Source organism: Passer domesticus, chromosome 5 (assembly GCF_036417665.1).
Source record: "Passer domesticus isolate bPasDom1 chromosome 5, bPasDom1.hap1, whole genome shotgun sequence".
Lineage (NCBI taxonomy): Eukaryota > Metazoa > Chordata > Aves > Passeriformes > Passeridae > Passer > Passer domesticus.
In genome coordinates, this window is record NC_087478.1 from 30,662,180 (window position 1) to 30,679,207 (window position 17,028).

Below are 17,028 nucleotides of genomic sequence, written 5' to 3' on the forward strand. Positions count from 1 at the left end.
TTTTCATGTTTTAATTTGATCAGCCCTGAATTTGTCAGGTCACCAGATGTGATTGTCATTGTAGGTCCCTTTCAACTGAAATAACCTATTTTTTTCTGTACTTTTTCTCATGAAAAATACCAGTGAATATTTCTCTACATGTTCATAAAATATCAGCCCAGGAACACTCTCCCACTTCCTGGAGCAAGTACACTCTTCTTCAGTCATGTTCCACTTCCAGAACCTCAGTATGAGACCCAGGATACACCACTTTACCTTGTTCTTTTTCTCTAAATTCTGCAGGAAAGACACACAGATCTATGAGCTGCCCAGGAGCCATGTCATGTTCCAAGCTAGTCCCAGGGTGGATGTCTGGAGAACTGGGACCCCAGGAGGCACTTTATATAAAGCCTGCCTGTATCATAAAGATAGCAGGCAATGTACTCTTTTTAAAAATGCAAATAAAGCCTAGCATCTAGACCTGCCCAGGGAAAAGCCCTATCCAGAGAGAGACCTCTCACATGGAATATATCCCATAACTAACAGAAATATTTAATTTGCTCTTTTCAGCTGCTATCTGACTGCAAAACATTAGTTTTCAGTCTTTGTAAAGAGCCTGTCTGTTTGATATGAAGTCAGAGAATTTTTTAAATGTCATTCTCAGTTTATACGTAATAACAATATATTTTTCAACTGATGGGAAAATTACTTTTTTTTTTAACACAGACCCTTTCCTGTATTGCAAGAAGAGAAAGGTAACACAAAAAGAACTTCTGGAACTAGAATAATTCTGTTAGAAAGATGCTGTAGAAGAAAGAGTACTTCAAATGTAAAAAAAAAAAAAAAAAAAAAAGATTTTTCACTTTTTTGAAACTTTTCTCATCATTTAAAGAGGGCAATGTGACAAAATTATTATATTTATGTATCAAAAAATTGAGACTAACCATGTGGGGGAAAAAATGCAATTGTTTCCTTTCACAACATTTTCTTAGCCTGGAGGACAATGCCCAAGCATGCCTGGTAAAATCGCAGCTCTGCTCATAATCCTCACATAATTCTTCTAATGTATTCCTGAACATCCTCTTTTGCTGTGGTATTATGACTGGGAACATGAGCCCATATTTCTTTATATGAAGTAAAAAATTTCACTGATTTACCTATGTTGTCAGTGGCTTTTTCTCCCTTCCTCTCCTGCAGGCTACATAGACCCAAAATAGTCAGTACTCATTCATACACATTTTTTTTCCTATATTCAGTTCTTTTCTATGGTTAATTCGTAATATCAGCCTTTTCCCATTAATATGCAAACAAATTAGGAAAATAATACCTGAGTTTGTATTCTAAAAGTAAATAATTTCCACATTATATTTCTTAACATTTGAATTCTGAGTACTTTTAATTCATTATTCATGTATGACCTTATTAGATCCATATAACTGAACAAAATACAAAACCTCAGGTAGACCACATTTTTAAAAATCAATTAGTTTTGTACCATTTTTTGATCTGGCCTCTTTTGCTTAGTGACTAATACCATAACTATTAGGAAGTCAGTATCATAATTTTTTACAACAGTGAGATTAAGTATGCAAACAGAGCTGGACAAGCAAAATACCTCCTTCCTCCACTGTTTTTATTTCTAACATAGAGGTTAACTATGAACAGCTCAAGATGTGGAAATGTATGTGCTACTTTTCAATTTGGTATCCTGCAGAAGATAGTACTCCAGCAGGTAATTGGGTTAGGATTTTGGCACATGAAGAAGGCAAACTTACAGAAAATGCTTGGAGGTAAAAAACTTTTTTCCAGCCTTTCAGGAAAGCCTTGAGAAGGTTTTTCCTTAATTTACTTAAATCACCCAAGCTGTTTCGATCCGTTTCTTTATGCTTTTACATTATAAATGATAATCACATATGGTTTATTTCATTTGACAATCAGAAACTTATTATTAATAACTTCTTAATTCTGTCTCTGTACAGTTATTTTTTATTTTTCTCAAAAGAAAAGGGGGGAATTTTGGAAAAAAATGAACACTTTAGAATTTTTTCCTTTAATTTATATAGACCTTGGGGACCAGAAAGAAGAGCTACAAAAATATGGTATTGACCATATATTAGGGAAAAGTACTTGCCCTTTGATAATAAGCTACTGTCTTAACACAAAGAACCACACATATTTCTAGTAGCAATATATATTTTATTGGCCACCAGAATGATGTCTCTTAAAATCACAGGTTGTTGATTCTGAAAGAGACCTTCATTCACCTGTCATTGACCTGGTTTCAATGACTTAGGTCAGCTTGCAGTCAGAAATTTGAATTGAAGTTTGCTATTGTCTCAGAATAGCCTTGCAGCTCTGTGGGAAATCAAAGGGAAAGGAGGAAAACAGACAGCATCTGGACAAACTGGAAGGCAGAACAAATAGTGGGGATTTAAGGTGACTAGTAACACCCTTTCAGTGGTGTTAGGTTTTTAGCAGGTTATGGTAGCCATTGTACTGAATCAGTGTTTATGAGAGCAGATATAGAAAAGGACTGGCTTTTCCCAAGCATCATTATGGAAGAGGTATGAAATGAATCCTGAGGATTGCCCCCACCATGGAGAACAAGAAAATTCCAGCTGCTGCAAAGAGACAAACCTAAAAGTCTAACAACAACAAAGGCATAAGCTCCTGAGGACAGGAGCCTTGGGCTTCTTTAGATCCCTAGCACTGGAAAAAAATTCATCACTTCAACCAATGCAGAAAAACCTATATTCTGACAAACTTTGAAGAAGAAATCTCATCAAAGCAATCATAATTGATTTTCCCCCTTTTGTGACCTCTTTTTTTCCTACAGAAATATAATCCAGGTCCACATTTTTACTTACCATTTGCTAAACCCTCTCAATACGTATAAAATGGCAAGTATTCTGTAACACTGGTAGTGTCATGTAGTAGTAACCAGGAAAAATTTCAAAACACACACATTTCTATTTCTATTAAAAATCTAACTGGTTCCTTATTATTATATTCTATATGCACATACTTTTACATGCATATAATCAGATTTGTATTGGCATGTACAGATTTAAGTGAGGGCAGCATTACAGCAAGGTCATTTTTAGAAGAAACACATCCAGAAGTGGATTCAGGAAGGCAACTGTTAAACAAACATTTAGGAAGCATCCTTCCTTCAAAGAATGTCAAAATGTTTTGGCGCCTTATAAGTTCAGAAACTGAGACATATAGAGCTCTCTGTGGAACAGAAAATGTATAATTCAGTCAGTGCATGCTGTGCTTCATCACAACCAAAATGTACCAGAAATTTAGTGTCTATGTAAGGAATATTTCAATAAAATTACATAGATATTGAAACACCTGTTTAGAGTAAACACCAATCTAGCATATTATGGCCTGACATTACTAACTATTAAATACATGAAAGAAAAATCAGTCATGAGTACGTGTGCTGGGGTGCAGGGGGGAAGGTGTTTATACTTAAACACAAGCGTATGTGTCTCCAGAGTACATTTTCATTTTTTGCCTGTTGATGAAGAATTGTGTTGACTCTGACAAGATACAATGCCATAATTTTAGAAAGTTTGAGTATTTAATGCTTATCTGAAGAATTTATTTTTCTTCTGTTTCTGTTAGCCACTAAAATGCAAAGTTGACAGCATCTTTACTATGTTGTCAGGCATTGTATATGACCTTTAAATATATTTCTGTTAACATAAATTTGAACCAATAATATGAAAAGTGTCAACTGGGGGAAAGGAATTCCCTGAAACTCTGTCAAAAATTTTTAGCAAATCACAGTTGTACAAGATAGAAAGGACCAGATGATATGTAATAACACATCAACTGCTTACCATGCTCAGCAGTTTCTACATAGAAACGTGGTAATTCCATGTAACTGAAAAAAAATGCTGGTTTGCTATCCTTTGAATGAAGAAGTTAGCAAAGTGTACAGAAATAGTGCAACTGATTTCAGAGAGAAATACATATTAGATTATAATTTATTTGATCATGACTGTTAGTTGAAGGGATCAACTCTACTATCCCCAGTGCTTACCTGAGAAGGGCTGGCACACAGCTTACTATGTTCAAACAATTGAAAAGTATGCTGAGAAAAGTGTGAGGGACCAGCAAGTCCAATCCCAGTATAACTCTCTTCCCATGCTTCTTTAGTCTTCTCAACTTAGGTCTTCTTTGTGCACCCAATTTCTTGTGCACCTTTCTTTTTTTTTACTTGTTGGTAACATGTCAGGTTGGTATCATACCTACCCTAGTTGTTTTCACTTTATTCCCAGAGGAACAGCTCCATCCCTTACGATCTGGAAGAACTTTACATTCCTCCCCTTCAAGACATGGTTGCATGTGGCACCACCATTTCTGCTCCACTATTGAAGCTACAAGAGAAGAAAATAAATGTATTTCTACTTTGTTGAAATGGACACTTTAAGATGTCATTACACTGCAACATTTCTTTTATTTTCCAGGAAAATATGAGAAACATGTTGACTGACAGCTAGTCTGTGATTTTCAGCCACCTCAGAACCTTCAGAAGAAATTAGGTTTCCAATTTGCAAAAAGTGCTATGTGCTTCAAAGTCAATCTCTTCACAGCATTTCATCCCAACTTCATTTTTATCTTGCTTAGCCAGATTTCAAAGTTTTAAGTAGAATCTCTTCTTTTGCTTGGTCTATAGTATAGCCTAGCATAGCTTGATTAAATTTATTCCCCAATGATGACATATTTACAGCTTCTCTGACAGCCAACAACATATCAGCATTAAAGAGATCATGTAAAGGGTGAATCCTGCCACTCTTTCAGAGAAAGAGATGTGAAAAATCAGCTAGTATTTTCCCAAATAAAACATATGAGTCTATACCAGAATTGCTAAGTAAGACACTAATATTGCACGGTGAATAGGAATAATAGTGTAGGTCTAAAAAGATTTAAAAACAGACAGAACTGTGTTCTGTTTGCTTGCTTGTTTCTTTACAGTGAGATTATATGTAAATAAGATGTGAGACTGTAGCACATGAAAATTATATGCTTATGTAGGTTTTGCATAAATGCTTTTAATTAAGTGAATTTCATACAACTCCAAGAGTCCTCTTTTTAGTTAGATCAAATTTAGCCTCTCAAGATGCCTCTTTTGCTGACATCTAATAATTTTGTTTAGCATTTCCACAGAGTAATAGCAAACAATTAATTTTTCCATCTTTCTCCCATTCACCTTGGACACACCCTTCAAAATTCAGAAGCTTTCCTACTTTTATTTTAAATAGTTTACTGTAATGGAGTGGGTACCATTAATATCTTAAGTCAGCAAAAACTCCCAGGAACACAAAGAAAGGAAGCAATAGAAGGAGTCGCACCATCAACACAAGAAGGAGCTGCCCGGGTGGTACCTGCTACCTGCCCAGGGAAGCAGGAACACTTCACTGTCTGTGATCTTTCTTCTATCTTATTCTTATTGCAGCATCTGTGAAGCGCCACCACTTCACAGGTCCCAGTTTTAACATGGTGAGCTGTGAAAATAAAAATATATACAATTTAGTATCTTTGAGAAGTAACATCATATTGTTTTGTTTGGACTTTTTTTTATTGAAATGCATTAAACTTGGCTCTGTAAGACAATCTGCCATACGTGAAGTAAGAGGTGCAATGGTATTAACACTAGAATGGAGAGTTGATCTCTTTTCCAAAGGTGGTATCTCAGGCAAGAAACACTGGCTAAAGAGCAGTTGGACAAGGCTGTATATGATCATCTACTAATGAAGCAGAAACATAAAACTAACCTAGAAACTACACTAATTTCTGGACTTCCATAAACAGCTGTGTACCTCTACCAATTTTTTTTTTTCTTTTTCCCTATGGCAGAAACTTTGAAATGAATGTATAGCAACGCTAAAATACCCATACATGCATATGTTTTCACAATCCATGTCTCCAGACTTTATGCTCAGAAGAGAGTTTGACGTGGTATTCCAAAACCTTCTGACAAGCAAACAGAGAACAACTGGAAGGATACAGGGAAAACACTCAAATGAAATCCAGAAATCCAGAAATAAAATTGACTAAGGAATCACACTTTAAATTTTTCTGCCTGGCACTGCAAAGGTAATTTGGGAACAAGGTGACCCAAATTTTTCAAACAAGGGGGACAACAGGACAATCCTCATTATTCCATATCTGTACTCTTCCATTCATGCTTCTCTAACTGATTACCAGAATCATATGCTAGCGTCCAATGAGAGGAACAATTTGATAAGAAGAGAGCCACCAAAATACCCTTTCTGGTTCAGCAGCCAGTTACTAAAGAACTTGAAGTTTGGAAAAAGTTAACTGAACTTTCAGCAGTTGCTTATACAAGGCCAGATATTCCTGGGGGTAGCTCATTACCATCAGAAAAAAGAGAGAAAAAAATCCGAACTTTAGCTGATATTGACCTACAACCTTGTATGGGCAGGAATACTAATTATGTGAAGCAATATGTGTCCCTTAATTGTGCTATTTAATTTTTTGTGTGCTTTATGCAAAGGCTGTGTACTGAATGCAACGGCTATCTTTAATATTACAAGGAAAAAGCCCTAGAACAGGAGCCCAACACTGATGTCTGGATTCACCCGTTGTTATTTCACAGTGTCACCTCCTAAAAGGCCTGAGGAGGGAACAAAACTTGATGTAGGCTACAGACCCCATGAATTTCCTAGAGGCAAAACCCACAGATTGCAATTAGACTCTGGGTCTTCATCAACAAAACATAAACTGCTAAACATTTCTTTGGGGAATTATGCATTTTTCAGTGTAACAAATTCCAGTGAACAGTCTGTGGTCTTTGTCATCACTCAATGTATTGTACTATGTCAGGTTTGATTACACTCGACCACATCATGCTGTGCCACAGCTGAAATTATATAACACAATGCAAGCAACTAACCCATGATACATCATATTTTGATATGCTGAAATGTTACATTTAAATCAAAAATCTACGAGGAAAAAAAGGTCTTTATACACAAACACTGATTTTCTTCACTTTATAACTGTAATTTTTAATTCAATAGAGGATGAGGAAAGTAATTCATACTCTCTGCCTGAAATTTGCAGTCTGTTATTTTACACTTTTAATGACATTTAGTAAATATTTTTACAGCTACTAGCACAGGCTGCCCCAAAAATGACTTTTAATTCTTTTCCAAACAATTCCACTGGTATACATGCCAATAAAGCAATTTAAACAAATACATTCAATTTTTTCTCAATGAAACACTTGTAAAGTTCTTTATTTGTGAATAGGAAAAATTATCCTAGGATATATTGGGTACGTATAATATATAGTAGAACAAACATATCCCACTTTTGCAGGTTCACATTAACTTTAATTTTGATAGGAATTACATATCTTATATTCACTCATTCTAACACAAATTCACTAAATTTCATTTTATGAAAGGTACATTAAAAACCCTAGACACTGAATCTACAAAAGAAAGCAAATTTAGTGGTAGGATAAAAATTTCAAACTACTTACTTTTTCACTATATTAGTTTTAATTTGTATTCTCCATATCACTGATCCTGAAATTTTCTGTCCTCACTCTCTTATTGTATAACTTTATACTGCTTTATTGTGTCTAAACAAATGCCGTAATACAACCACTAAGGGAAAACTAAGTACAATGTGCAAAAGTAGCCATCAGGAATGGAAGCCATTTAAAAGAGCTATTGTAAAATTCTGTGAGGGAAATTTTCACACTGAAACAAAAATTTTGAATGCCTCCTTTGCAGTAATTAGGAGGAGAAAATCAGGTATTGTAAGACTTATGGGACAAAAAGTGCAATGAAATGAAACAGTCATATTCACGTACAATACAGAAAAGCATTTCAAAGGATGAAAATGCATATGAAAAATGGAAGAGAACAAAAAATAACCACATACTATCAATAGTATTTGGGGAATCTTTAATAAAGATGCTTTGAAATTTTCTGGGTATAAAGCAAAAACACCTTAGAAAAATATACAAAAATATTTCAAACATTGAGAAATCTGGGCTAACCATCATCTAGTTTCTATTTGCTATCTAGAAAATGCCATCAAAATTCCTTGAGAGGAAAAGTAGGGATTTCAGGTCTTTACGCTATCAAATAATTAAGTCCCAGTGCAGCAAGTACAGGATCTGTCACATCCATGTGAAATTAAACTTTCTATACAGTAGATAAAGAATTCCACACAACCTAAAACAAATTAACCTCATTAAGCCACTGGATCATTCCACAAAAGGGGGATAATACTTTGGGGGAGTCACATTTTGGTTTTGTTTCTTTTCATCCTAGCACAGATTTCAAAGTAGGCTGCTTGCTTTGCAGAAATTGCCTGAAGAACCAAATGTCATTTCTGTAATCCCACAGAAATTAGTTATTCAAAACCACTGCAAACAGTATTTCATTTGCTGCTAATGAAAGCAGTCCTTCCTGCTATCAGTGAGGAGAGGGATTGAAGAAAGAGACTCAGAGACCTCTATGTGTACATGTTTAAAAGTTTTCCTGATGATTGTCCATAACATAATATACATATAGATTATGTTCCAGAAGATCTAACACTGTATCATGAGAGTGGAGCTTGGAAAACAGGAATTACCCTATCTCACCCATTAACAGCATATCCTGTAATCAACCTGCCACTTTTACAGATTTTTTTTTCATGTAGCAAAATCATCAATCCCTATCTCATAAATCAGAACCAGAAACTTCAGTGATCAGTATCATAGTCCTGAAAAAAAAAAAAAAAACTAAACAATTACTAGTCTTCATTTTAGATAAACTTTTCTTGTTCCTTCATGGTAGTGCTATATTTCTTTCCTTCAGGTGAATAAAATTTCAGTCACATTGGCACAGTGCATCTAAGGGTCTATTACCCTTACTCCTCTGCTTCTGTGGAAAGATTACTCCAGAGAAGAATGGAAGTTACTACTCAAGATTGTTATTTTGTAATTCAACTCAAAAATATGAATATAAGGTATTTAGTGTAGGAATGCAAACCTTGCATTAAAACAAGAAAATCTGAACAGCATCATTCATTATGATCACCTTTCCTAGCCTCAACGCTTAAACATTGATGTCCAATTCTGTCACCCATCTGCTTAGTCATTTGAATCTTTTCTTTCCTGAAAGTAGCATAGATCATGCTTCAACACATACACTGGCCATTAACAAAGAGGAAAAAATCATTTTGCCAAGAACTAAAAAACTAAAGTCACAGCATTATTATGTTTCTAGCTTCAGGATCCCCATCATTGCAGTAGGCACATATAGCAGGGGAAATAATCAAAAAGGCTCTATTATATGCTCTCTGCAAAGACACCAGCACAGCTGGGTGATACAGTTAAATCCATCTAATGACTAAGAGCAACTGGAAGCAAAAGAAGATCCCTTATCTCTTTTCCAGCATTTTTTTCATCCCCCGCTTGCATGAACACTGTCATTTGATAGTGAAGATGGTAAGCCAGGGATTTGGACTGGAAGAAAAATTTCCCTTCTTTTAGGGTTAGTTCTCTACCAATTTAGCTCCTGCAGCTAGGTGCAGAGACCAGTGAGAAGCATTTTTCAGCCAAAGGGAAGAGAAAGAAGATGGCAACCACAGATACCTGATTAGCTCCTGCAGAAACCAGTTCCTATATCAGCTTGCAAGAACTGCAGCTCTGTAATCTGAAATAAATGTATCTTATTTTACTCTATTTCAGGTAATTTTTCTCAGGTCACAGGGACTATTTAAAATCAGCAAAACTTTGTTTGAGTCTATGCTATATGTGAGGAAAAAAGCATCAACAATAAATAGAATAATGGAAATTACACATAGCCATGAGTCTCAATCCACATTGCATCTAATATTGTATATAGAGTTTTTGTCATCTTGGGTATGATCAGGAAGATTTCCCATATGAAGTACTCCAGTAACCCACTCTTTCAAAGTAGGCACATATGCTTTCAAAGTAGGTACATGTGCATTTTTTATTTATGTAAAGCATATCTAAATTAATGATTATGATGGAATTACTCTTTTAAATTATCATTTGTAACGAAAAATAGACAGTAATTCAGGATATTATCAACTTGCTTAATCCATTTTCCTAAGTGATTAGTCACTATTCTATACCACAATAATCAAACAAATGTGTGATTGGATGCTATTGTTAAAATTAATAAAATTAGTGGTTATAACATAAGATTTTTCCAGAATGGGCTCTAGATCACTGCCCTACCTTTAAATGACCAGGTGGAAAAAAAAAAGGTTTTCTTGTTCACATAGTTTATTTGCTTTGTTCCTACTGATTGACAAGGAAAAAAAATGTAGGTTATTTTTCTGCTACACTTCAGCAATTTCAGTATGTCATATCAGTCTTAATGTGTCACTGTAGAGAGGAAGGATACAAACAAACTTGCAAAATCTCCCTCACAGACACAAAACACACACTCTCACACAATATTATTGCATTTTTTCAATATTTTAATAAGTGTTGGTAGCTGCCATTTCTAAGCAATCAAAATCTTATATAACCACTGCTAAGTCAGGATTTCCATCTAACTTGCTCTTTAAATGTCAGAATAAGATATATGAAAACAAATACACTACCTAATTTCTTCATTCAATTAATTTTAACATTCTTCAATATTTTCTACAATATCCACGTAACAGCTGTTAGGGAAAAACTTGAACATAGTTTATTTCTACTCTACCAGCAATGGTTCTGATATTACTGCAGTTCTGTGATGTGAGGACACAAGCAATGTGACACTTTTTGTTAGGGATGAAATCTTTGATTTGACCAGTCATTAGTGCAGTTGGGAAAAAAAGCAGCCAGGTTTTTGGGAACACAAGCTTCAACTTGCTTTTGTGAACAAAAAACAAAGCACAATTCCATTTCAGCTCCATGGGCCAAAGAGAAAACTGGCAGCACAGACATTGGGAAAACACGCCTAGCTCCCAAAGCAGCACCGGTAGTCGTACATCAACAGCAACCTTCGCGAACATTACCTTTAAAGATCAAATTCAAAACCCTTTGAACTCAATGTTTTTGGTTTGATAGGTGGTTTTGGATCCGAATGTCAATGACAGAGTATTTTTTTTTTTCCCAATAAGAGTGACATTTGGATTTGCAACTGAGATATTTATTCTGATGACTGAATATGCAGCACCTTTTTCAATGATTGAGCAAATGGTGATATATAGTCTAGACGTGAAAACTATGGTCAATTAAGATTATTTAAAAAAACAAAAACAAAGACAATTGTATCCACAAGGTAGTTTTTTTCATTTTATTTCACACGTTTTAAAATTTGTTTGAAAATCTTATGGCATTTTTTTAAATTGGGAAAATTATCAAAAACAAAGCTTTTTTATTTTTTAAAAACTTTCTTGGTGTTCGTCTTTCTTTGCTGGTTTCTTTTCCCTGTTTGGCCAGTGAACAGAAAAATCAATTACACACACAGCAGTAATTCCTGTGTCCTCAGTGGTGACAATGAGGCATGTCACAGTTGTGGAGCATCTCAGGAAAGGCACTCATGTTGCTTTATTTTCAGATGACACATGGTGTTGTGCTATAGTAACAGCAGGACAAAAATGCTAATTTTGTGCTGTCCTATTCTATGCTATCACAGAATCATAGAATGGGTAAGGTTGAAAGGGACCATAGTGGGGCTCTGTCCTTTTGACAGCCTCCCTCCAGATACTTATGTACATTGTATATATACAAGCTGTCAGGAGCCAGCTGAGTTTCCTTGTGGCCAAGAAGGCCAGTGGTATCCTGAAGTGCATTGCCAGGTCGTGGGAGGTGATCCTGCCCCTCTACTCCACCCCAGTGAGGCACACCTGGAGTGCTGTGTCCACTTCTGGGCTCCTCAGTGCAGAGCTCCTGGAGTGGACCATGTAAAGATGATTAAGGGACTGGAGCATCTCTCTTACCAGGAAAAGTTGAAGGAGTTTGGCCTGTTCAGCCTTGAGAAGAGGCAACTGAAACCACCCTCATTGGTGTATATATCATATATTCCCATACAATTATTTCTGAAAACCCTACAAACACACCTTATTGACAGGTCCTATTTACTGCATTCACATTCCCATCCTTTGTACCTCAGCTACAGTTCTTAAAATTACTTGTTCACTTTGGGCACAAATTCCAGACAGAGTATGCTCTACTTACACCAGTGGAAAATCAATTTTTTGGCTAAAAGTACAGCATTGTTTTTCATTTCTCTTTTACTCTGATGTCTCTTGCATCTTGGGAGAGGTTCTCAGGTGAATTGCTAAAAAAACCATAGCTGATTGCTTGGAATATTTTGCAGTGCCACTTGTAGGCAGCACACACAGAGGAAATACTGCTAACTGCAGCTCCTCCCAGGCTCCTTGGATTCAACATGATGTTTTCTCTCCTGAGAGAATCATTTTAAAACAACAAGAGTCATTCTTGGTAAGTGTTTATTCTGCAGATGCTGGCCCAGCTCCTCTACCCCTCAATTAACCCAATTAGTCCACTTGGGTGAAGGATGATGAGCAGACAACACTATGCACACAGCATCTCCAGTAGCCTTTAAAACCTGAACTAATGAATGGTTTGCCACAGTCACACTGCCAAGCATAATCTTCTGCACGGTGCCAAAGAAAAATCTCATCCATCAGTTTGTCTGCCAGCCATCATTTACAGCCATCTGTATGGGAAGACATTTTCCCTTTTGGAAAAACATCAAGGAAAAACTACAATATAAGCATTCCCCTGAGAAGAGCTCACTAATGAATCTGTGAGATGTAGCCTCAGATATTCCCATAGCAAATTCTATGCACAGAAATGGACTGCTGAGATATCTCCACTACGAGAGGAAAAGACTTACTGGAATAAAGTAGCAAGCTGGCATAGTCCCAGCTGTTCTCACAAACTAAAACTACAGATGGAGCACTTCATGCAGGATTTCTTGAACCTGGAGAGCCCACAGCCATCTCCAGGCCTTACTGAGGCTAATTGTATTCAGTCAGTCCTCTGGCAGGAGTGAGCCAGTCTTAAATAATCTTACCTCCTCTCTCTCTCAGAAAAGTCAGTGCCTTTTTATGGCAATGGCTACAAATTATTACTTCATACCAAACTTTTAGCCAAAGAAATAGGAATTCAAAACACAACTGATTTTCAGGTAGCCTGAAGAATAATTTCCTCTTCTACATATGACCCCACACAGCCTAGAGTATTGCCCTCCCTATGTCTGACTTTTTAATTTTGAAATTGGGTAGTCTCTAAGTTCACAAAACCACAAAGCATTTAGAGACAAGATCACAACCAGCAATAATTTTGGGGGGTTTCCAGCTCTGCATATGTGCACCTAATGGAAGAGGAACAGCTTCCTAATGGAAGCTTCTGCACCTTATCCCATTCCCCACCTCAAGACAGGCTCCCTGACTGCAGCCTGCCTGCCTGCCTGGTCTTACCCCACCTGCCACTGCAGGGGCCCGGAGAGGAGCTGCTCCACCACAGCCACCCCATTGGCCAGGCAGTGGATGAGAGGATGATGACAGCAGCAAAGGGACAGAAATGTTTCCTATGGGACAGAAATAGAGCCACTTTGCTTTTCGCAGATGAGATGCTTCCCACATTTCTTCTCCCGCAGCTGTGAGCTGACACAATTTGTGAGAAAGTTTGTGTAGAACCAGTAGAAAAACACTCAGGGCGAGGTGCAGTTTATAAACACGACAAGTCAAAAGCCCCAGTATCTCTGAGGTTGTTATCAAACATGTTAGGCAAACGATATATTAAAGTGTGCAGACATTTTGCAAATTACCAGGCTGATGCTAGAGATTACTAATTATATGATTTCACAGAGAAAAAAGACTAATCCAGCTTTCAGGCACTCAAAAGAACATTTGGCACAAAGACTTTTTATTCTCTCATACTCCCTCTTTGGGCCTTCTGCCAAATATCTCGACTCAGCAAGAAGCAGTAGCACATGTCTCAGTGCAGCCTTCAGCCTTTGGCAAAATACAAAAACCCCTACATCTTCTCCTCAGTCTCAGAGAGTCAGAAACCTGTTGTTTACACAATTATGGGGAATATATTTCCTTTTCCCCTAGATGACTCTCATTATTGATTTTCTTTTCTTTCTAGCTGACCCAAATGGTCACATTGTATAGATGACGAATTAACATGTTCTCAGGGATACATCAGGAAAAAAAAAAACAGTGTGTAGTGCCTCAAGAAAAAATATTGTGTGTGGAAGTTTCTATGGAATAAGATTAGTGCAACAAGGTGGAGAGGTATATTCAGCAGTGCTTTTGAATTGCCTGCTTGCAGCCTTCTCATGCTTATTAAAAAGTATCTCAAGAACTTAGAGGTGCCTCTTTGGAGACAGCAGCCAAAGCCCAGGGAAGGGGAACCATGACTTCCCCAAAGAAAGGTGCAGCTGTGTCCCTGCATTATAGTTCCATTGCAACACACATCTAACTGCTTATGTGTGATCTTTCTTCTGCAATTAAGATCTTCATTTATTAAGGTCCAGAAGCTACTTTCACAGAATCTTAGCACGGCCTAGGTTGAAAGGGACCTTAGAGATCATGTAGTTCCAACCTCTCTGCTGTGGACAGGCACACCTTCTACTAGACCATGCTGCTCAGAGCTCCATCCAAACAGGCCTTAAGCACTTCCAGAGATGGGGCACCCACAGTTTCTCTGAGCAACCTGTTCCAGTGCCTCATCACCCTTATGATAAAGAATATTTTCCTAATATCTAATCTAAATCTATTTTATTTCAGTTTGAAGCCATTCCCCCTTGTCACTACATCCTCTTGTAAAAAGACCCTCTCCACTTTTCTTGTAGGTAAAAGACCTCAGTTATAAGATGGTTGATTCATAATTAAGCATGTCAACAAGAATTTGATTTTTCATTTTCAAACTATGACTATTCACATTCAAAGTATTCATGTTTCATTTCACTTTTCAAAAAATTATGCTTAGCCCCCCTTATTCAGCCTAAGATTTTTCAAGCTTTTCAAGCAACAGTCCTCCGAATTTATGTTGAAAATCTTATAAATCAAATCAAATAAAGAAGAGTAAAGAGAAAGCCATGATTTCCAAACATCAGCAGCCCATTTTTTTTTCTCCTGAAGGCAAATACGGACATCACTTTTTTAACATTTATATTGAAGATCTATTAATCTGATTAAACTTGCTATAACAGAAGCACTCCAAGATCACTATCCCTCTTCTATGCAGAAAGGTGTTTATGTACAGCTCTGCACTCACCATTTGCATGAAAACATACCTCAAGGTACTGAAAATACCTTTTAGCACTTATATGTGTGTATACATTCATCACATAAATGTGATGACATTTAACATAATATCTACAAAAAGCATTTAATTTTGAAATTTCACTTCTTAAAAGTTCTGCAAGACTTTTGCTTGCTTGCTTTGATCATTGTCTAGTTGGCTCATTTTATTTTACACATAGTTCTAGATGGTGTATTAATTTTTTTGTTGTTGTTGTTTGGTGTTTGGTTTAGTTTTGTTTTTCTTCACCTTATCTATTTTCATGACTGGAGAGGATGTACTAATTACAGTTTCTTTAATTCTCTAATGTATTTTTATAATATGTTGCATTCCATTTTGCAGTTCTGTAGTGCATTTTTACTTAATCAGCTAAAGAAAATTATCAAATACACTTTGGAATTTTCCTCCCACAAATCATAGGCACACATATGCACATTCACCTTCCTGACAACTATATAACTGCCTTTTTTTCCTTTTTTCCTTTTCTACACCCCTGCCTTCTAGGACTTCACCACCATCCTTCAGACTCCTCCACATGTGTTAAGAGAAACTCCATAGGATGTCCCAGTACACAGTCCACTGTCTGAAAGAAAGATCTTAATTTTAAGTTTCAGCTTGCTTCTTTAGAGCCCCAGGCAAGCTCTTTGAAGTGTAGAGTCAGGAAACTTAACTCAGGCCTTTAGAAAAAAACTGCTAACAAGGCACATGTCTACTACCGTGAAATGCCTTCCTTTGGAGTGATCTCCCCCGCTGCAACCTTCCCTCCACACTGTTGATTCCACATAAATAGCAGGTTTCTGAGCCATGGGTATGATTAATCAATAAGGATCTAGACAGAGTCTATGAATTGAAACTGGGTGGCCTGGGAAGAGGCTGGCTATTCTTCAAGACAGAGAAAAGAAAGCACATTCCAACAAGCCAAGTAAAATCGGAGAAACTGCCAGGACAACCTTTCAGAGTAGTGCAATGAAGAATATTTTTGCCCAAGGATTCCCAGCAGATAATAATTTCAGATATGTCTTCTTGCTGAAAATATACCTTTTAAGATGCTCCTTGCAGACTCCCTGGCATTTGTTTCTGAAGGAACTCTGGTTAACCGAGGCTGTTGATTGGAAACATACACACCACTCCCATAGCTACCCAAAGTCAGAAGCTGCAAAAATGTCACAGAACCCAGAACTCCAGAAGTGTGGTTTTTAACAACTATCATGTAACAAAAGCAGCTGAAATAACTCACATCTTAAAAAAAACCTATACAAAACAACAATATGGACCCAAAAAAAAAATCATAATTATTCAGGAACATTTTCAGACAATGAAGATTTGGCTTCATGTTTCGCATCTTAATCCTGTATCTTTATGGAAGCTCATACATTGCACATAGGGATGTAAGAGGCCACACCAGGCCACCTCAGGATTCCTTTTCCTGCCTATCCACAAAATGAGCCAGGCACATTGTGGAGCTGGACCACTGCTGGGACACAAGTACTGACCACAGCAGAGCTTGCTGGGCAGCTCTTGGACATGAGTTTTTTGGGACTGCACACCTGGAGAAAAATAAAGGTAAATTATTACTAAACTAATTTTTTTATTACCCCACAGAAGTCTCATATTCAAGCCTTCTTCATTGAATATGAGACTCACAGGCCAGTGAAGGAACTCTGTCTCCTTTCATGGAGCAGAGAGAAGCCTGTGGTGCTGTGCTGCTCCTGCTGAAAGGGCTGGTGAAGGGGCTGCTGCTCAAGACAAGCTTC

At 36.9% G+C, this 17,028-nt stretch overlaps 1 protein-coding gene across 4 annotated transcripts in view; it reads right to left on the bottom strand.

Moving 5' to 3' along the window:
• The window catches only part of TAFA2 (TAFA chemokine like family member 2), a 179,947-nt gene that overhangs the window by 17,726 nt on the left and 145,193 nt on the right, over nucleotides 1-17,028 (bottom strand). For all 4 annotated transcript variants that reach the window (XR_010363682.1, XR_010363681.1, XR_010363683.1 and 1 more), the window contains 2 exons: nucleotides 5,346-5,498; nucleotides 4,246-4,370 (listed from right to left, as the gene is read on the bottom strand). Coding sequence is in view for 1 of the 4 variants with exons in the window: in XM_064422529.1 (XP_064278599.1) it covers nucleotides 4,246-4,370; nucleotides 5,346-5,498 (278 nt within the window). In the remaining 3 variants the exon portion in view is untranslated. The remainder of the gene's footprint in view (nucleotides 1-4,245; nucleotides 4,371-5,345; nucleotides 5,499-17,028) is intronic.